We start from the raw sequence: 22,458 nt of genomic DNA, 5'->3' as shown, positions 1-22,458 counted from the left end.
CTTTAACCAAAAAATTGAATAGAATTCAGTTATTTCTTCATATTCCTATTTCTCTTTTGTTTAGATAGCAAAAAATATCAGAGCATTTTTTTCTTGACAATTAGCCAAATGACAATGACTCGAAATACTCCTTTACTACTATCTATCTATACTCATTATACTTGCATTATACTTTTTGTCCACACGGTGGCGCTACCCAGAAACGTTTTGATTACCTTCATGGCATTGTGCAATACGAGTTTTGCAGTGTTGCGCCTGCCCTGAACGCCTTTATTGAAAGCAAGTTCGTGAACTCGTTCATAATTTTGGTGAACCTGAACTGAACGTAAGTCCTATTTAAGGTTTTTCTCAATGACTCAGCAATCTCTCTTCTTACTTTGTCCTACACAACAGGGATTTGTTTCTTGGAGAATAGCTTCCTATTCTTGCTAGGGGTACCGGTGGAGCTAGCCACTGACTGACTGTAGCCATAGCTGAATCCGAGGGGGAGGCAGACGTCTCCCCACAAATACCATACTCTTCAGGTGACAACCTAAATTAGTCGTGCTGCCTGTGTACTTTATAGCCGTGCTGCCTGTGTACTTTACAGCGACACATCTTGCCAATTGCATGGGTCTTGTCAAATTACCCATCTTTCTTGGAAAATCCGAAGTGTTGTCAAACCTTGCATTTATTGAAATTAGTAGGAACGTGTAACTCTTCCTCCGCCGTGATCACATTCGCCCAAACACGCCTCCAACTCGCGCGAAACTTGGCCGAGAGACTTGACGAGAATCGGCCACTGACAGCAGTGGAGATGAGAGCGCTTAAGAAACCGTTAGAGAGGAGGAATCTATCTAAATATAAAATTATGGGTCACAAATCATTGGTCACATTTCTAAAGTCTTCAGGTGTGAGCTTTTATGCCGATGAATCTTCCCATCCCTAATACAGACTGACTCTGAATGATGCTGTACTTATTCCAAATGGCCACTAGACGTCCTTCGTGCAACACGGCATTGTAAAACCACACTTTTTTCAAGCATTTTAAAGTCTTAACAGTTGTTATAGAACCAATTGCATATTTCTTAACCATATAGCCTATGTGATATAGGCCACAGTATATTTTAATTGTATTCCTTTTTTTACCTTGTATAGTATAACAGTAGCATGTTCCATAATTGTATCCTAAAGAACATTTGATCTTTATTATAAAGTAGATTATAAAATGACATTTACAAAAGTATGAATTAGTCTGTCACCATAGGGCATTGTGCAACTAGAACGCACCGTGCACTGATGTGATACAATGAGGGAGGGAGCACGACAGGTACAACACATTCACCACACATTCACCTCACCAGATCTTCGTTCTAGGAACGCACATGAAGCTTGCCATTTCTACTCGCTCTTCAGAAAATAGTTACATCTCTCATCATGAGTAAATCTAACACGTCAAAAATAAAGAGTTTATTTCATAAATCTAAGTCACTAGAAAAAGAAAACAACGATGGAGAACACTCTATGTATTCGGAATCATTCAGAGATGGGGAACCTGCCAAACCGATCCCAAGATCTTCGACTTCACCATCAAGTCCAACATTTGTTAGCCCACGGGACGCGACGCTGTCGGGTAATATGGAACCAACAAGCCTGAGGAAAAAGAAGGCAAAAAGATTCCTATCCTTCAAGTTAAAGAACCACAAATCAAACAACTCTGCAGGAGATGACCTTTTTTTCAACGAGGAACTTAACAGCTTCAAAACACAAATGTGAGTAGGCTAATGACAAAATGACGTGTGCTTGGTATTTATCAACAATAGTTGCCTATCAAGCACTACGAAAAGCACCGGAGCTTCAGTTTAAATGTGTTGTATCTCAAATTGAACTATTCATTATAGACAGTGAGGTAAAACTGTGGTAGGCCTACAATCAGGGGAACCTGGAGGTCCGGGTGCATTTTCTGTGTAGTTCAGAGGTAGTGATCCCAGTTATAACCATTATGTAGTACAAACTTTTATATAAATGTACACAGAGAGGGAGGACTATGCCCTGACCATGGGTCCCACTTGTCTTCAGTACTGACAAGCATCAGATGTTAATGAACAAAGGGCTACAAGCAGGGCCGTAATCATATTATATATTGGGGGGGACACATCCCCCCCCAAAATTCAAATCTGGTCAAAATGTCCCCCCCAATATATTGATATACAAATATAAACATGAGCCCACCATGACGCAACCACGCACGCAGTCCGAAATTATCATAAAAAATGCAATCATATTCATAACAAATCTTAAAAGGTTTTCAGGGGGGGGACCTTTAGACTCCCCAGCAGACTTTATCCCCCCCTACGTTGACTACATGGCTAGGGCCGATTTGCAGTATTAACGTCAATATTGCGTAGGTCTTATTGAGATGTGGATGAATTATTTGATGTTCTCCAGGGACCTGCTCCCTTCTTAGACGTTATGTCTAACTTCTTAGAAGTTAGACATTTTTTGCTTCATAACTTTAGGTACATAGTATATAGTCACTATCAACACATAGGAAAAACTTTAGAGGATAATATTTTTTTGATATGATATGAATTGTCATACATCTCAAAGCATAAAAATATGTATTTGAACTCAATTTCCATGAGAAGTTTTTTTTATATCTGGAAACAATGTTTTTGATTCACGTCATAAGTCAAAGTTAAGATATGTATTTCAGAGCAGGGTGAATCAGGGACTTTTTTAAATACTGGACTTAAATTATTTTCAATGGATTGCCATAACAGTGAAATCAAATGCAATAAAGCTGTACCCTTTATTTAGTAGCAGAAGTCTATTTCTGGTCATTTCCACAAGTATTAGTTACTTCACTGAAGCAGTGTGTTAAATACATTTCCACATTGTGATATCAAGGGGTGTGTTGTGAGAATGAACGACTGAGAATTACTGTTTTACCCCTGGCAGTCTGATTAACCAATAATGTGTCAAGTTCCTGCTTGGCTAGTTTAGTCTTGTTCTTGTGGAGAGGAGACCGCAGAAACAGGAGCAGTTGAGTTTTTAAATAGATGAGGTTTTAGAGCATGTAAATCTTTCAATCATGTATGGTTTGGGGTGTGAGACTCAGTCATGTTAGGAGTATACTATACTTTTTTTATAACTTATTGTATATTAAACTTCCATGCCACCAAACAAGATGTAAACAGTTAACAATGACCTAATGGTTTTGCTTTCAGCAGTCATCTGTAGCAAAGTATTTTATTCTAACTCTCACAAACACTGTGCCGCCCATTGCACAAGTCTAAAGTATTGAGACATCAGACCTTGATATTTCTTAACATCCTTGATGGATAGGTTAGGATTTAGGTTTTACTAACAACCTTTTGTTGGATAAAATACAACCTTCTATCCTTAGTATAATGCCTTTGCAGCGGTTGTGTACTCCTCATGTGTTGTGTAGTGATGGCACCAGTTTGTATGTAACATACATGGTCTTGCCCCATCAAAATGACACTTGGCCAATGTTCGCCCTTTGCTGGAATCGAACACGCCACCTCTGGCATCCCAAAGACAACCACTACCAGCTACGCCAACGAAAAGCTAGCTCTTCGTCAACGCGGGTGGCCTGTTGCATACTTGAGGAGTTAGATTAACCTGCTACACCTTACTAGATCCAAAACCTGCTGCACCAGTAATGAGAGCACCATTTCCCTGTCCCCGTCCAATCAGATGAGCCACTGCTTGATGTCTGGAGGACGCTCACACGTGGATGAATGTGAAGGGATCTATTTGGCTGCATGCAGAGCACAATAACCTAATTACCCAGGGACACACCCACTGAAGCACAGACACGTGTCCACATATTGACACATGCACACACATCCAGCATATCGGATGTTCTCAAAATGAATAACATGACATTTCCTGTTTGCTTGGTAAGCATTTTTGGGATCCCTTTCTCTAGAGGCTGCATGCTACATTGAAATGCTTTGGTCTTGGGAAATATTGCAGGAGATAAAAATGTAGGGACAGTCGTTAAAGTATTCCAGTTGTCTTATCTATGGACTCTGCCTATATCTGTTTCTATTAGTGTGAAGCGGAATGCAAAGTGTTCTAAACCACTCTCCGTCAACAAACTAAAGGACATGACAGCCTGTCCCCCGCTGTCCTTTGGTGACCAAAATGAATGAATTCACAGGAATACAGAGAATGCTAAGAGGAAAATGACAATGAATAAAATGATCTAAAAACTGCAACTTTTAAATCCTTCATTTTCTCCCACTTCAGCCAATACATTTGTATACTACACATAAGTGTCCCACACCCTGTAGAGGAAGCTATCAGAAATATTCCACCACATACTCTACACAGGCAGCATTCCCACTTCTCTGAACTCTGTACTGTGGTTGCTGCTTAAGGGGAGGGGCGTGGACTAATGAGGTACCTGAGAAAACAGCATTTTGAAAAACACTTGCAGTTTCCACACTGTTGAAGGATTACTGGTTAAACTGTATATTCATGCTCTATGGCAGCTTGTATGACTCACCCATGGCGATGCTAATAACTCATTTCCTGGTGTCATATTAGATAAAGATGGTTATGTTCCTAAATTAAACTGTGAGAATTACTTTATTTGATCAACTTAACCAGTCTGTAGAACATTCTATTGTCACAAAGTTGGTAGCCTTATATCAATGCTATGATATGCAAATGCTATGATAGCATAAAGCAGGTGCTATGATATTTGCATTGGATCACAGTGTTCATGTCGTGAGAGAACATTGCTGTGCATTTGCAGATTGAATATGCTGTGACACTCAACTTCCTATCACAGAAGCTCACCTTAACACAAAGGATTTTTTTGTTAAGCTGTTCAGTGAGATTGCTAGGGAACACAAAATAACAAACAGAAACAAAGTGAAAGCCAGATTATTCAAATTAGAACAGTTTCACTTTGTTTGTGTTAACAGTATACTTCCTTTAAGATGTATCCTGATGTGAGCAATCTCTGCTTTGATTCTGGCTAGCACCATTTCAGTTTTTGTGTTTAACGTACTGCAGAATGAAAGTCAAAGCCATGAAGTTGACTGATAATACTGAAAGAAATTCCTGACACACTTGCCTAAACGTGTTGCTTCACATACATGTGTATTTTGATCATTCACAGGTTATTCACTTATTATTCCTTAAAACAGAGGATCTGTTACAAGCTTCATTTGATTTCCAAAAAATTAGTCATTCCAGAGGAACGTACTTTCAGCCAGTATAGACTTGAATACAGGTGCTGTCCTTTGGATCTGTAGATAAGACACTGATTAATTCCTACTTTTCTCCAGAGTAACCCATAGCATTTATTGTTTCGATAATTAGATCAGTAAACATATATTAACTACACAAAATGTGTAGATATGTTTATCAGTTTATTAAATTCACATTGACTTAAAATGACTAAAATGTTTAAACAAAGGTTAAACAAAAAATAAGCAACTATATAATCAGCCTTGCTGACAGAAGCTTAGGTCGAAAGAAGGAAGGCATGACATTTGTATGATTTGTACAGGCATTGAGTATAACTACAGACCTTACAGACTAGAGAGCATATCTTGAATGCCCATCTCAGTTTGTCCAGGAGGGGTGGGGTCAGGAGATGTTAATCGGGGAGAGGGGTTAAGGAGCGAGTGAGGAAAAAGAAGGTGAGAGAGGGGTTGAGTTGGGAGGGGTAGAATGTGGTGAATATAGGAGTTGGAAAGGCTTGAAGGGGGTTGAAGGGAGAGGTTGTGTGCATCAAACAAACAAAATCCAACCTGTCTGCATGAGCTCATCATCTGTGAAGCATTCTGCTTGGGGCAGTAAAAAAGATTGGGTAGTGAGATTGTCAATACCTGTCAGCATGCCAGACATCTGAAGTGGATAGTGTTAAAAACGTTCCAATCCGCATCCCAAAACAACTGTTTTCTAAAGATTAATAATAGTAATATGCTAATCCTGAGAGACAATTACATATCTATCTCTGTCCCTCCAAACACCTCCATACTTGAGTTGACAGGGTTGTGAAGGTAGAGGCAGCAATCTTCTCTACTAGTGCTCACACTTGATGAGAGTGAGAAGAGACTCCTTTAACCTCTTTTATTTAAATATCACCTCTGTAAAGTCATGATCTGTCTTTAGTAACATAGCGCCATTGAGCACTTCCCATGGGACGCCATCAAGGGGACGCCACAAATGGGAGGCATGTCATTTGTAGGATTTGTACAGGCATTGAGTATAACTACAGACCCTACAGACTAGAGAGCATATCTTGAATGCCCATCTCAGTTTGTCCAGTGGGGGTGGGGTCAGGAGATGTTAATGAGGGAAAGGGTTAAGGAGCGAGTGAGGAAAAGGAAGGTGGGAGAGGGGTTGAGTTGGGAGGGGTAGAATGTGGTGAATAAAAGAGTTGGAAAGGCTTGAAGGGGGTTGAAGGGACAGGTTGGGTGCATCAAAAAAACAAAATCCAACCTGTCTGCATGAGCTCATCACCTGTGAAGCATTCTGCTTGGGGCAGTAAAAAAGATTGGGTAGTGAGATTGTCAATACCTGTCAGCATGCCAGACATCTGAAGTGGATAGTGTTAAAAACGTTCCAATCCGCATCCCAAAACAACTGTTTTCTAAAGATTAATAATAGTAATATACCTGTTACAGGTAACAGGTATATTGTGTTAGTAATAACCTGTTGTGTTAGTAATACACCTGGTTCAACACCTGGTTCAATCACCTGGAAGGAGTCAAGACCCATGCTAGACCTATCTTTGTTGATTTTTCATCTGCTTTTAATACAAAACCACCTCATATCCTAGTAGAGAAGCTTCTGAGTTATTTTAATGTTGGCGGAAGTCCGGTTAGTTTAGGAGTTGAGTTTAAATGTTATTTGAGTAGCTTATGCAAACTTGAACAGGTTATTTTCAATAGACTGTTCTCAATGTGTGTGTGTGTGTGTCTGTGTGTGCGTGTGTGTGTGTAAGTAGGTCTGTTGTATAGCTATAGTGGTCAAAGTGTGTTGCAGCTGCCTCTCTAATAGTCAATAAAGCAAGGGAGGAGCTCACATCCCTCTTTTTGCAGAGCTGAAATGTAAACATGACCTTTGACAAACACATACACACAGACACACACACACACAGACACACACACACACATGCATATACACGCACATGTACACACACACATCCAGCTTATCCACACAAATGCATTCCCTTGCTTCCCTGTCACACACACAGAGCTCTCCAAACAACACGATATCCAATACCAAACTAAGTGAGTCATTCCAGCTTAATAATGAGAAGACAATTCCATGGCTAGAATCTTGGGCATGACCAAAGTAACAGTCTAATTAGCTGCAACAAATCATTAAGACAAAAGCCCTGGCTGTGAGCTCTACGTGGTGGGATGATCTCCCCGTTCAACGACGCATCTCTCTGTCCCGGCTGTTCTTCCAACGAAGTCTGAAGACACAACTCACAACTCGAATGAAATCATCTTAGGGCATCTGCACTTAGCTGTACATCTTGTGATACCTGCCAAACGGACGTTTTCGTCATGTTGTATTTGAGATTCTGTTGTAGCGCTGCATCGTAAACACATACTGCTCCTATGACATTTATTATCACATTGTATTTGACTTTAGGACACAGATAAAAACACAGAACGTTTCATAAAAAATACTGTTAAAACAGCGCGCACTTATGGTCCTTGATCATCTGCAGGACTCGCTGTATGCATTGTGGCAGACGGCAGGGAGAGGTGAGGGGAGTGGTGAGGGAAGATATCTATCACCACGTTGGTTCCACACCCGAGCCATGTAGGGACTTCCTGCAGCAACGAGACTGTCTCGTTGAGCGATTAATTGAATGATTGTTTGCATATAAGAAACTGAGATGTATGTGACAGATTAGCTACACATCTACATTGAAATTGGACTGTGTGCAGGTTTGTTACTGAGCTTGATGGTGTGGAAAACCCCCAAACCCCTGAACCTGCTACAGCATATACTGCTTTGATGAAAGGTTTTTGCTAAATGAACACATGTAAATGTATATATTGGAAATGATCTGGTGCCAAGACAAACCTCTATTGTGGTTGACCGAAGAATATTCTCTACTGTGACAAAAAAACACCTGTACAAGAACACAGACTTTGGTCCAAGATATCAGAAACTTAGAGGATACAGCACACTATGAAAATTACTAGTAACGTGGAATAACATAAATGCAACAGTTTGCTAAAAAGTAGCCAAAAAAAATGGAGAATTGGATAAATAAATTGTGTTCTCCTTTCAAGGACTTCTTGAGTCCTAAAATGGACAATCAACAAAAAGGGCTTTGTTTTTTGAAAAATTAATTCTATATGAATGAAAGTACATTCAAATAAAAGTAGAAAGTCTGCACTTGTTGGCATCTTGTTTGACTGTCCAACTTGTCCAACTTTGGTTTCCCACCATGCAACACACTTTACAGTGTAAATCAGTAAATACAGGAAGTGAAATTGTAGACATAATGTCATCTTGCCATATATTGTGTTACATCACAGCATTGATGCACAGATGGCTATCTTTATGTAGTGGAAGAGAGATAGAGAAAAACATATAGAGATTTTACAATGTTTGCTTAGTATTCTTCCTTGTTACTATCATTGTAAACAGTATAATTTTACTGTTACTTAGTCACTATTTACAAATGTCATTCATGCCAATAAATGTTTTTTCTATATGGAACTAAACAGAGAGAGAGAGAGAGAGGGAGGGAGAGAGAGAAAGAGGGAAAGAGAAAGAGAGACTCTGCAAGAGAGGAATCAGCTTTCTGTCTGCACACATCCAAAGTCAACATGTCAGGTTTATGAGCTGGTTGTGTAACCTTGGGAAATGAAATCACACTTTATCCTGGTAACATAACAACTTTCTATGTATCCCATGGTGATTACATAGTTGATAAAAGTTTGATGTGAGATGTTTCATGTTGCCTATTGTGTAAGGCTATCACCTTGCACCTAGCACCTTGTAATGCTGCAGTTTTGACCAGGGCGCACTTGAAAAGAAGATAATCCCAACATGAATTTGAATATTTATGTATTTATCAAATTTGATTTGGTAGAGTAGTGAGTGTTAGATTCAGGGAATTTGCTTTGCTTTGTTTTTCTCCCTTCACTGTGCTTCAAGATGAGAGAAGGGCTTACTGAAGATCTGGTTTATTAGGTTTAAAAAAGTAGTCATTTGTGTATTGAATTGTTTTACGCTACAAACTCTAAGCCAGTATTCCTTAGCCTACTTATAGCGCGGATAGACGGTCAAATGACCGATGAGTCTTCAGGGACACTTTTCCTGACATGTAATGACCGCAAGATGGCACTTCTTGCATGGAGCCAAAGGCAATATACGTATGCACGGTCGGACGTCCGAGGAGCGGAAACGTCCAATAGGTGAGGTTAGGTTTCATATTTAGACAAACAGCGCTGCTACGACCCAAGATAATAACAAGCACCATCTGCTGGAGACAAGAAGTAGCAGTTAAAAATAATTAAGTGCATACTTTATTATTTATTCAGTTCTATGCATACTCGTTTTTAGTCCATCCATTTTAAATGCTAAATTGCACTGTGTTTCATAGACTAAAGCAAATAAAAACCAAACCTGTACTAAAATATGATGGAAATGTATTTAAAATAACTTTTTATTTATTTTCTTAAGCTTCAAAGCAGTACAGTAATCTTTTAAACTCAACTGATTTACTGATCCTTCAGTAACCGCTGTGAGTCATCATCTCAGAGGATAATGGAGAAGGACTCTGTTTGACTTCCCTCCATCTCTTGTTCTAGTTTTCTCAGTCCTTCAGGGTCCTTTGTATGGCTCTGATCACGTGTGTGTGTGTGTGTGTGTTACATGTGAGTGTGTAAGGGTTGCACCTACTTGCATGAGTGTATCTGTGTGTTTTTGCAAGTGTGACTTGCAGAGCAGCTGTGTAAAATGGTGTCAGAGCTAGATTGGGACCTTACAGTACTTGTATGTGTTGAGGGCTGGGAAGGTTAGAAAATGAATTAGAGGATTAGTTTTTGTTGGTCTTTGTTATGCCTAAAAAAACTGATTTTGCAACTATGTAAGGTCATACAAGACTTCAAATCACAAGGTTGCATGCCTTCATACTTAGTAAAATAGTAAATCAAATTCCAGCTCAGACACAATTTCGGTTCAGAGCGTGCTATTCCTGTACATATTGTGTTATGGTCTGGTATTTCAGATTTGAAACAAATGGGAATCCTTTTAGTTTTAGAGGCATAAAACCTTTGGTTTTGTTTTCCAGTCACTGAGTCTTGTATCTGGATGATTCCATAATACTAATACATCGTAAAAATAGGTGAGTCTGCTTGACTCAACCGGTTCCCTAGTTTATGCTTAACACCAACCCTGTTGCTTATGACTACAAGTCTCACGCAACATTAGCACCCCACAGTGAAAAAAACTCATTACTCCTAATACTTGCAGCTAGAATCTTGTGTCAATCTGACGTATATCATTCATTTCAACATCTCTGAACACGTCTTGGTTTTGAACTTTGCTTACAATAGTGGAATCTGGATTCTTTAAAGAGTGAATTTATCGTTGTAAATACTGCACTCTTCAGTTCTTTGTGCAACATGGAGTCAACTAAAAATGTGATGGCAAAGGTGAAGAAAACCACGCCTCTCAAAAGTAGATTTGGGCTTTCTTTCACATGCATGTCCCAGACTGCTCAGCGGCACACTAACTGCACACACCTAGATGTAACTTGTGATTCAGCCGTAAGGAGTGCATGTTGTCTATTTTTCTTTGTGCTTCCTCTTGTTGTTTGCCTGGAGACATGGACAGAGATAAAGGGAGGATACACTGTATACACACACTTATTATGACCCCTACCCAAGACAGCGGTAAAAAAGGATGTTACTGTGTTCTTGTATAACAAAATGAAATATTCCAGACTGTATTTCAGGCTACATCTGTCTGGAAAGTGAATTAAGAACATGTTTGAATGAAGAAATGTTTTATTGTCAGTGTATAAAATTAGTTTTTAGTGTGTATGTGATACAACAGAGATGACTCTGACCCTCCCCCCCACCTATATCTTTCTCTGTCTCTTCCTCCTTCCTCTCTTTGGCTAACACTCTCTCTACTCCACCCCTCAATATCCCTCTCTGCCCGCTGCCCCCTCCCCCCACTCTCTCTGTTTCTGTCCCCAACTATTCAACAGGAGCTATGACCAGATGAGTGTGATGACAGAATGCAGCATCAGGACTGACCTGGACGAGTTTGACCTCAGACCTGAAACTAAATCCATGATGAACTTGGACATGGCTCACTTCCGCAGCCCCAAATCTCCCTCCAAGCCCAGAAAAGTCAGTCAGTGTTAAGTTGCCATTTTGTACATATTACCATTTTAAACCATGTTTTAACATGTTACGTTTTGTACTCTGCTGTACTTGTTCTGTTGGAGGAAACAAAAGTTGATAAATTAGTACAAAGCTGAAGCGCATTGTAGACAGCATTAGCACTGCTCTTAAAAGTTATGCATTTGAAACAAACCTGAGCTTTGTATTTGTTTGATTGTTTTGTGATAAGAAAGGAAGCTTTAATACCCTCTGCTAGACAATAAGTATGAATTAGACCTACTGCACAGATGCTTATTAATACTGGGATTTAATGAGTATGCTTGCTATCAGCGCTAGCTAGCCACATTCCCAGCAGTCAAGACGTTTGTCAAATCCCACCAAATGCACAAGTGAGTGAGAGAGTGGCGAAAATATTTTATTAATCTCCATACTTGCCTCAAAAAGGTCTTAGTCAGTAGGTATTGACAACAATATTATTCATTAAACAACAAAAAATTGAGAAAAAGGGTTTTGAATACTTTCCCCCACCGGGCTGCAACCAGGCCACAGTTCCAATCCTCACTGCTGGCTTCTCTTTAGTCCTTTCTCTCAATCCTGTCCATCCCTCTTCTCATCATCCCATTCTCCCCAGGTGTGCTAATGCACACAGTCTTGGGAAATGTAGTTCTGCCAGCTGCCACCATTGTAGTTTGTAGTCCTGCATGGCGTCAGCCACTGGAGGGTGACATATCTAAAAAATATGCGTCTTGCAACCAGCTTCCCGTGGGGAGTCACACAAGTTAATATGTTAATTAATTCAGTGGTAGACTACAATGTAGACTACAATGCCCCGCTAAAATGGCACTATCAGATTTAGTTTGGCATGTGAAAATGAGCATGTGTGTCACTTTTGAGGCTTCTACTCAAAACATTGGGGCCTACTAGCTTATATGTCTTGTGTAAACGTAGACCTATAAGTGGTGCTACATGCTCCTGCAAAACCTAGATCAAATGTAAAACAACTCAATTAAAGTGTGAAGAATTAAAGAGACTTGGCTGTTTTCATCTTTTACCCTCTTCATCGTGATGCATCTTTCGGGAATGTTTCTAGAGCCACGTGAATAATGTTGTGGAGGAGGAGAAAAAATGGTCACCATGTTTTTCCACAAAAATTTTTTTTTTGTGAAGATCTTTTAGTTTATTCAAGCAAAAGCTAACAAAAGCTAGATTGACTATGTTGTGACTTTTTTCGTGAGAATGACCCCCCCCCATACTTGTGGAGTAAACTTGTGATACTTTCCCCTGCTTCACTCAGCAAGTTGCAGAACATGCTGTAACAAAGAATATGCACAGCAGATGACAGCAGTGAGTTAATTTGCAAGGTGTGTGTGTGTGTGTGTGCTGTATCATTCTCCATTTACACAACTTGTTTGACTTAACTACTTAACTACCTACATACTGTTTTAGCATCATTATCTATAATATGATTCCTACACTATAATTCTAATCAACAAGAATACGGGTATCCGATGACATAATCATGAGACTGATTTCTAGATAGATCATTTAAACCAATTCACATCCAAACCACATTTACCCCTTTGTATTCCCTTTTTTGGTTTTACAAGTGATATCCATTAGAATCTACATATGCCCACTGACCATAGGCTCTCATGGCGTAAATGTATTTACTTTCTGATTCCCAAATAAGGCAATTAACTGAACATCCATGTCAGGAAGTGAACAACGCTCAAACAAAGATAAAAACATTTAATCTCCTTAGCTAATAACACCAGATGGATCCCAGATTCTGGTGGATCCAAAGATGTGATAAGCTCCACAAAACATGCTTGGAATGACGTACTTTTGTTTGATTATCAACAATTAAAATAGCTTTGTTTACCTCAGTCAGCTATGGTACTTAAATATCAAATACAGGAAGACACATATTTTTGGGATGAGCAGGAACCAAAGTCTCTGTCATTTTTGTGCATTATTTTGTTTATTGCACAAAGACCATACTTAATTACATACAACTTAAATGCAGCTACAAAGTATGTATTCACATCTGTCCTGTGCTCCATGAAATTTACCAGAACGTCTGAAAATTAACAGTGAATACAGTTTCAACTGGATTTTATGAAGGGGAACCGTTCCCTTGCAAAAAGATTAACCCCCTAATGGAAAGATAGCAAATATACTTTTTAAATGTCCCAGTTATTTCAAAAGAGAATCTAGCAAACAATTTAAGACAAGACAACCAAACAGAAACAAACATGTATTTGTACTTTTACTGATTTTCTCATTATGAGTGTATGCTCTGAAGTTTTCCTCACATGTTCCATCCAGAGTAAAAAAACAGACCCTTTTCTGTATGATAGATATACCTTCAATAAAGTCATAATTGCCCAATTCATATTCTTTAGTTGGATATGGGCAAAGGTGTGGTTATTGTGTTCAAAATTCCACACCCATACTTTTTTCAGGGGATCATTATTTCATGCGGCTGTTTGCCTTCTGAAGTTCTTTCACAATAGCCTTTCTGTCCCTCTCTTATTTGCACATGGATCCTAGCCCTCAGGGCCAAGTAATGACGTTTGTTAATATGGGTCAAGTCAAAACCAGATTCAGACAAACATTCAGACAGAGCAGTCTGGCTGTCAAGAGGGTTCATTTGTTTCAGTATCTTTCAAAATCCGTCAGAGGGGAATTTTTGTTAAGGTTACTTGTTGTAAGGATGTCATGACTTCTAGTTCACTTCCGGAAGCAATTGAAAATGGATAAACATTAACTTGTTTACCACCTTCATGTACAGTCCGCGGATTGTCTTGTTCTGTGTCAGATTCAAAGGAGAATCACGTTTCAGACATTAACTTTAAAATGGTATGTAAGCAGCTTTATATAAGTGTGTATGTATGTCATGTTATTGTTATGGTGAGATGTACATAAAGCGGCTAACTTGTCCTAACATGAACTATACTGCTCAAAAACAGATTATGTTTGGGTGGCACTCTAGTCTGTCAATGTTGTTTGTGTATGGTGTACACAGTAATATAGTATGTCTAACAGCACCCTGACTAGTTTCATTAAGTATAGCTTGGATTAAACATGACTCTTCTGCATTCAAATATTTTGTTTTATATTTAGTTCTTGTTTGTCTACTATTTGGCCTGTTGCCATACTCAGATGTAAATCTTGATAATTTACTGCTCGCTGATCATTGACAAGGCTTTGGCTTTCTTGTCAGGTTGGAATATAGTAAATACAGAAACCAGAACTTCTACCATTTGTTTCTTCCATCCATATATTGAGCCAGATGATGGTACCAGTCTGGTATATTGTGCTGATCTTTGGGTCTAGGTTATTTGAATCAGATAGCTGTGCTGAACTAACACATGGTAGTAGTTCTACTTTCTAAACTTGAATGTATACACCATTTTGAGGTTTTTGACTTTTCCTGAGTGTCATTGACATGTTATATCACTCTAATGTCATTGCCCAAATGTTGTAGTAACTGTCTTTCACGTGGCTAATTAAGCAGAAGAACAATTAATGCTGTAGCGGGTGTTCAATTCTTAATATTTAGAAAATGGGGTTCCTGCATTTATGGAGCTGTTTAAAATGTCCAGTGTTCTACAACAATAAAAGTATGGCATGTTTGAATCAAGAAAAAAACCCACATCTTAAAATAGACAACCCCTTACCTACCCAACCCATTTTCTTGTCTTGAAGCCCTGGCAACAGGTGTGTCGACCTTATTTGCACCAAGTCATTATTTCTCTGTTTCTCTGACTCCCCTCCCAGAGCTCAGATGAGAAGGGGATGTTTTCCCGCCTGGGAAACCTCTTCAGCTCCAAGAGGAGGAAGAGCCGGAGCGGCAGAGCTTCAGAAGCCTCAGATGATGCTTGTCTATCGGGCAGCATCTCTCCTGCCTCCCCACTCTCCCCTGGTTGTCCCCAACCTCCAGACTCAGACGGGCAGAAGACCCCCACTCCTACCCATAGAGAGAGTGACGTAGCCGGGCTGTGCATGGCAGAGGTCCAGCCTGGGACGGGGAAAGGAGGAGTGACCAAATACAGCCCCAGCACAACTAACCTGGCTTCTCTGCTGGTGGACGAAAGAGACCTTCCATTCGCAGATAGCGACAGCAGCTGCCAAGGCAGCGTGAGGGAGGTGCAGGTATGCAAAGTGAGCCCAGTGCAGTCAATCGGAGAGAGGATGTCGGGGAATGTCACACCCACTACTTTTGCCTTTCCCTTGTCTACGTCTTCGAGGGCTGAGTCACTAATAGAGCCTGGCCTCACTGAGGCCATTGTGGTGGAGGTGAGCAAGAGGCTGCAGATCCATCTGGAAGAAACCACCTTGAGGAACAAGGAGGGCGAGGGTACGATCACCCTCAAGTCATTCAAAATCCCCCTTGCCAATTCTGGTGAAACACCAAAGTCGCCTACATTGACTTCTAATAGCACAGAGTCTAAAATAAGCTCTCTGAAAATTGCTGGGAGGGGAACAGCTCAACCAAACAGTCCAGCCAGGGGAAGGAGGAGCTCTGAAACAAGAAAGGTTGTACAGTCCACAAGTAGCACGTCTGAGGAAACCATAACCCCAATCCAGAGCTCCTTGCCTGGGACAATGGAGGAGGGGAGGCCGGGCTCAGAAGAGAAGCTCCATAAAGCAGTGTGGGTGGAAACATACCTGGGAGACGAGAAAGGGGCACAGGAGGGTAGGAGGAAAGAGAGGGAGGAGGGCCTTGGAGCAGACTCGCCTCAAACGGTAGCCACACCTGTTACAGTCATTTCGGTACAGGACTTCGATACCCAGGGTGCCTCAGCCATCTCCACCCTGTCAGCAGCAGAGTCCCATTCCATAGAACTGTCTGTTCCCGCAGTGCCAGCTTCCACGGATCTCCAAACAACCTCTACTCGGCAGGGAGTTTCCAAGTCACGTATAAACTCAGATACGAGCTCCTGTCTAGAGAAGGAGGACAGAGCTGCCACTCTAACTCAACTTTCTGACAGTGCGGTGTTCGCCAAGAAGGTTTACATTAGCCGGGAGCCCAGTTTGGAAGGAGACGAGCAGGTGGAGAAAAAGAAGGACAAAAGCCTTGATTGCTCTCAGAAGTTGGAGCTGGATCTGTAAGTAAATTGCAGTGTTTCTTTGAAACTCTTGTTTTGTCCTTGCTTTGATCCTGACAAAAGGAATGAAACGATAGTGAGAGAGTGGGACAGAGAGAGAGAGAGAGAGAGAGAGAGAGAGAGAGAGTTCTGTGGAAGTGCAACCTGAGCTCTGTTCCCAAGCTGCTTTGTGTCAGAAGAGAACAAAAGGAGATTTTCATTGCACAGCTGAACATATACTGCGTCACCAAAATGCTCACACAACACATTACATAGTGCCTGTAGTGTATAATACAAAAGAAAGGCGATATGATAAAAGAAGAGACTATGTTATGCTCATATATCCAATCTTCATATCATAGCCTACGTTATATTTAAACTGAACAGCTATTAATCAGGGTTTGTCTGTAGTGTTGTTTCCCTTCACCAAATGAATGACTTATAATACTGGTGACCAAAGCTAGCTGACATTGTTTGACTTGGAAGCCCCAGTTATCAAACTACTGATAGAAGGCCAGGGAAGTGGACCATTCTGAATTTGGATATTTCATGTTTTCAGTCTGATGAAGTGTAGTTAAAAGGAATGTTTAGCGATGCTGATGGTTTGAGTTAAAGCCACGTTTAAGATATGTCCTTGAAAGTTCAAGGATTTTGTAAAATAATGTGTTGGAATCAGTTCAGGCAAACGAGTCTCCACATTAAACTCTTAGTGAATGTGATAACGTTCAAACCACTCCTTTCACTTGCATTGTTTTGTTTATCTGGCTGTCTCTTTCGTAGGTTGCAATCCACATACCATGGGTTTTCAAACCCACATTTTAATTAGAATCAGATAACAGATCTACTATTTTACTAGGAATGTCCTAGTTGTTAAATGAGAATGAAGGTTACTCAAGTGCATGTTTGTGGTAAAGAGTGTTTTGCTTTCATGTTTAACAAACATTACAATCACGGTCTCTATCTTATTTTATTTTCTAGGCCAACAAACCTCAAAAGCACAAATAACCAACCTAACCATGACTCCAGCAGTGCAGAGAAGACATCTGAACATACAGACACTGAGTTAAACCTGCATGTTCAGACTGCCATAGCAGACAGTTCAACAAAGAGAACAAGAACAGCCTCAAAGGCCTCTGATCTGGATGACGCTTCAGACATGCCAGGACAGAGGACACAGTCACATGTTGGAGGGTCAGGGGTGAAGGGTCAGTGTGCTTCCCCTACAAAACCAGAGGCTCAAGGAGGAACAGGCAGCAAGCCAGGTGGGACAAGTGTGGTGAAAAGCAAACCTCCGCCAAAGGTCAAACTCCAAGGTCTCGTTGTAAAGACGAAGGTTGGGACTCCCAAGAAAGACGACAGCGAGACAATAGAGGTCACGTCACCTTTGTCAGAGGAGCCATCAGCTGTAGTCAGAAGTGAAGAAGTTGTGGTCACTAGCCCTAAGTCTAGAATCCCCAAAAAGTCATTCGAAAAGTCTTTAGACGATGCATCCAAACCAGCAACAGAACAAGATGCAACCTCAGGGGGTGATGTTTCAGAGTTAGCTATTTCCAAATCATCAAAGCCTCCAAAACCAAAACAGTTCATGCTGAAGAATCCTGTAACCTCAAGCACGGTAGACCGGAAACCTAGTTTTGAACATGTAAAGGGAGGAAGTTCAGGAGGAAAATCCATTCCAGTGTCTGCTCAGTCAGGTGAGGTGTCACCTTCTAAAGTATCAAGATCTGTCACTAAGCTCAGGAAAGATAAAAGTGAAGAGAATACCTCTACTGGGGAACCTATTAATGGAGTGGTGATTGATACTAAGACTGCCAACACAGAAAATGATATCACAGAAAAACTGACTCCGTCAAAGGACAGTCCCGTTAAAACACAAATACCAAAAAGCCGGTTACCCAAAGTTCAGGACCAATCTTCATCTTCGGTGAGGAAGACGAGTAACAGCAAACCCCAACCCAGTGACCCAGAGAGCCTGAAGACCGGTCAGACAGAGTCAGGGGTCACAGGTGTGCCCTCCACACCCACTAGTCCTAAACCACTACAGCTTCTCTCAGAGAAAAAACTGGCTGCTGAGAAAAATCCCTATGAGACTTCTGAGAAAAGTAAGATAAAATATGTAATCGTATGTAACAGATAGGATCATTAAGCATGATATTGAATTATTTTGTAATTTAATTGAAAAAGTGTACATGTAATTACCAGCTGTCACATATTTAAAAAATGTAATAAAATAAATGTATATATATATATACTATATATTCTCATACTAGATTAACCAACTGAATATTCATCAACAAACAGTAACCAACAATTATTTCTTTCTGTATCACCAGCCGGAATCATGCAATTCGGCCCTTTGTCAATGAATCTGCCCAAGCAGCCTCCCAATAAAAGAAGTGCCAGTGAGGAGGGTGACACGCCCACCCCAGCCTCACCAACTAAAGCAGAGAAGCCCACCCCTTTGAGAGGAAAGGAACATAGTGATGTCACAACACCAGCTGATGACTGCAAGGCCAAGAAGGATGCAATGTTGTCACCAAAACAAACTGGGAAAAGTCCTGAAAGGACAGAACAGGTGAAAGACCCAAGTGATGTTTCGTGTTCAGTAAGCAAACTCCCTACGCTACGTCAAAAGAGCCCCACCAAAACCTTATCCAGCACACCTCTGAAAAAAATTCCCCAGGCTGCCACGCCCCCCACATCTCAACAGAAAACCACCATCTCCCAGAGTTCCTCTAACACACAGGCTGCAACTGAACCAATTACTGATCTACAGGATATAGTTAAGGACAGTGTCAGTGTTAGCATTGATAAAGCATTATCTCAGACTGAAATTGAATCTGTGCAGCATGAACAGCAAATCACAAACCCGTTACCGTTGCAAGGTAGAGTTGACCCCGCATCAGAAAAACCTCTAGTAACTATGAACAATGATTCAGGGAAGGACAAATTAAGTAGCAAAACTGGCATAAAAGTTGAATTTGTTAACACTCAAGTAAAACAACAAGCTGTAAACCCTTCACACAGACCAGTCAGAAGCATAGAACCTAAAGACCTAACAGGTCAGTCATCAGTAACGGAAACAAAGGGTTCTATGGACGACCAATTCAGAAATAAACCTGATGCCAAAGTTGAAATTAATTCACAGCCTGAGCAAGTCCAAGTTGTGAAGCCAAGTGCTACACAGGTACAACAACCAAAATCACCAGAAGATCCTCCACAAGAAAATGCTGAGCATGTGAAAACTGTATCAGAGGTGTCACAGCAGGCAGGAACTGTCGACCTGTGTTCAGTCCAACATAACAGCCCAACTGACCCAGGTGCCATTGTATCAGCCTCTCACAAGGAAGTAATAGATACACAGGTTAAACCTCTGGTGACGGACGTAATTCACAGTGGCATTGAGACCCAATGTAATCAGAGAAAAGTAGCTTTGTCTGAGATTTTGCCCATCCCGATAGATGAGCTAAACAAGGACAAACAGTCTGTTAACAAAACAGGAAAGGACTTAAATGAATTTGCTGGTAGTAGCAAAGCTGACATCAAAGGTGAATTTGTTAACACTCAAGTAAAACAGCATCAAACTCAAGCTGTAGACCCTTCACCCAGACCAGTCAGAAGCATAGAACCTAAAGACCTAACAGGTCAGTCATCAGTAACGGAAACAAAGGGTTCTATGGACGACCAATTCAGAAATAAACCTGATGCCAAAGTTGAAGTTAATTCACAGCCTGAGCAAGTCCAGGTCGTGAAGCCAAGTGCTACACAGGTACAACAACCAAAATCACCAGAAGAACCTCCACAAGAAAATGCTGAGCATGTGAAAACTGTGTCAGAGGTGTCACAGCAGGCAGGAACTGTCGACCTGTGTTCAGTCCAACATAACAGCCCATCTGACCCAGGCGCCATTGTATCAGCCTCTCACAAGGAAGTAATAGATACACAGGTTAAACCTCTGGTGACGGACGTAATTCACAGTGGCATTGAAACCCAATGTAATCAGAGAAAAGTAGCATCGTCTGAGATTTTGCCCATCCCGATTGATGAGCTAAACAAGGACAAACAGCCTGCTAACAAAACAGGAAAGGACATGAATGAATTTGTGGGTAGTTTAGCCAAAAATGTTACAGATGATTCTCAAATGAAAGAGAGTCAGGCACAGTCAACGACTGGTTCACAGGAGGCATCACAGGGGTTAACTCTCTTCCCAACCCAAGAATGCCCAAATGTTTTGTCTGTGGATTCTTTGGAAGTGAGTTACTCACAGAAGAAGGGAGAAAGATTTAAGAAGATGGACAGTAAGCCAGAGGAACCCTCAGATGTTCCCACAGAGAACGCTATTGTTCATAAATCAGTTGAGAACGATGATCTCCTCAACAAACAGCCTTATTTCGCCTCAGCTGAATCATGTACCAGAACCGAGAAAAAGGCTAAACTACAGGACAAGACAAGTCAGGCTACAACAGAGGAGACTAATAGTGAAGTCCCTCAAACGACAGTTATTGCTAGTGATACAAAACATGAAACTGAGACGATCAACTTGATAGCTTACAACAAGCAAAGCACAACGACACAAGAGCACAAACAACAGAAATTATGTACTGAAAGTGCAGTTGATAAGATGGACCCAAAACCGGGATCACAGACCTCAAAGGTCAGTAACGTTTGTGGAGAGACGATCCTCAATGATCCTCCACAGCCTGCAAAGACACCTTCCAAGATGGAAGAGTTCCTGAAACATTCAATGATCCTGAAATCAAAATATCCTCCTGAAACTTTGCAGCCAGGACAGGACTCCCCTTCTAGCTGGCTGGATGTGGAGCGTGGCCCCAAACCACACGGAAAGAAGGTAGCCAAGAAGAGACTGGACTCTGCAGCCAGTGAAGATGAAAGTCTGAAGCCAGAAAACAGGGATGACTTCATCAAAAGTATCAAGGAAGGGGGGATCCCATTCCTTCTTCCCCCAAAGAGGGTCAAACAAGCAAAGACACACCCACCACCCTTTGTCATGCCTGCCATCAAAGAAGGCTGCTTTGAGATGCCCTTCAACTCTGAGGGGTTCGAGTTCGGCCTTCGAAAAAAGAATAAGCGCAAGGATGACCTTTCGCCGGCTATGGTGATAAAGATGCAGGGCTTAGATCGGCAAGTGAAAACCCAGACCAAACGGTCAAGCAGAGAACATAGTATTCTCTACAAAGCCCTCCAGACCCGAAACCCAGGAAAATCACTGGACCAAGGGGAAGGCAAAGAGTCAGAAATGGATGAGAATGTTGTAAAGAATAAAGAGGAAAAGGGGAAGGAAGAAGAACCTGCAAAGCTCTCCTCTCGGCTCGAGAGGATGTCCATTCTCTCCAGCCTCAGGAGTTCCCCCAGGACCTCAAGAAAGAACAAAGAGGTGTTAACAGACCCACGGGTTAAACCACACAACATTCACAGTGACATTGACGTTGCCTCAGCCTCAAACGGCCAGCTCAGCCACAGAAGCCAGGATTTCTTTGCCCCTGGAAACCCTGTCAAAGACCTTATTTCCCAGTCTGGAAATGAGCCAGGCAAGGTTGGAGTGAAGAGAGTGGATCCGAGCCTGCGTGTGGGTGTGGGTTTAAGTGACTCAATGAACAGCTCCTCCTCACCTCCTCCTCTTCCCTCGTTCACTGAGATAAAGCTTCCAGATCTTGTAGGGCAATACCTTAAGAAGGACAACGGTGTGGTGAAGGCCACAAAGAGTTCTAAGCAGAGTATTGCATCTAAAGAGAGGGCTAACCCTAGTGTTATGGAGGTAGAAAAGACACATGGACTCCATACTGTAGATGGGGACCTAAAGGGCCTGCCAGGAACGTCTACAGCTTCCAACCACGTCCAAAAAGCCTCACTGAATGCACTCCCTGAAGCCAAACCTCAGGTAATGGTGAATGATATTTCTGTTTAAATTACTTCAATTTAAATTAAATCAATTAAATTCAGATTCAACATGTTTATTTAGTTTTTTCTTAGTTGTATGGCTA

At 41.1% G+C, this 22,458-nt stretch overlaps 1 protein-coding gene across 2 annotated transcripts in view; it reads left to right on the top strand.

The window, feature by feature from the left end:
• The first annotated feature begins 1,299 nt into the window (after positions 1-1,299).
• Positions 1,300-22,458, top strand: part of crybg1a (crystallin beta-gamma domain containing 1a) — a 30,640-nt gene continuing 9,481 nt past the window's right edge. Inside the window, exons 1-5 of one of the 2 annotated variants that reach the window (XM_047018252.1) lie at positions 1,300-1,751; positions 11,225-11,369; positions 15,147-16,477; positions 17,435-18,558; positions 18,790-22,355. In XM_047018252.1, coding sequence (XP_046874208.1) covers positions 1,417-1,751; positions 11,225-11,369; positions 15,147-16,477; positions 17,435-18,558; positions 18,790-22,355 — 6,501 coding nt within the window. In that variant the 5' untranslated portion in view covers positions 1,300-1,416. The remainder of the gene's footprint in view (positions 1,752-11,224; positions 11,370-15,146; positions 16,478-17,434; positions 18,559-18,789; positions 22,356-22,458) is intronic. The other variant, XM_047018251.1, reaches the window with a different exon arrangement.

This window comes from Hypomesus transpacificus, chromosome 3 (assembly GCF_021917145.1).
Source record: "Hypomesus transpacificus isolate Combined female chromosome 3, fHypTra1, whole genome shotgun sequence".
NCBI lineage: Eukaryota > Metazoa > Chordata > Actinopteri > Osmeriformes > Osmeridae > Hypomesus > Hypomesus transpacificus.
The sequence above is the reverse complement of the archived record's forward strand: the minus strand, read 5'-3'. Positions and strand labels throughout refer to the sequence as shown.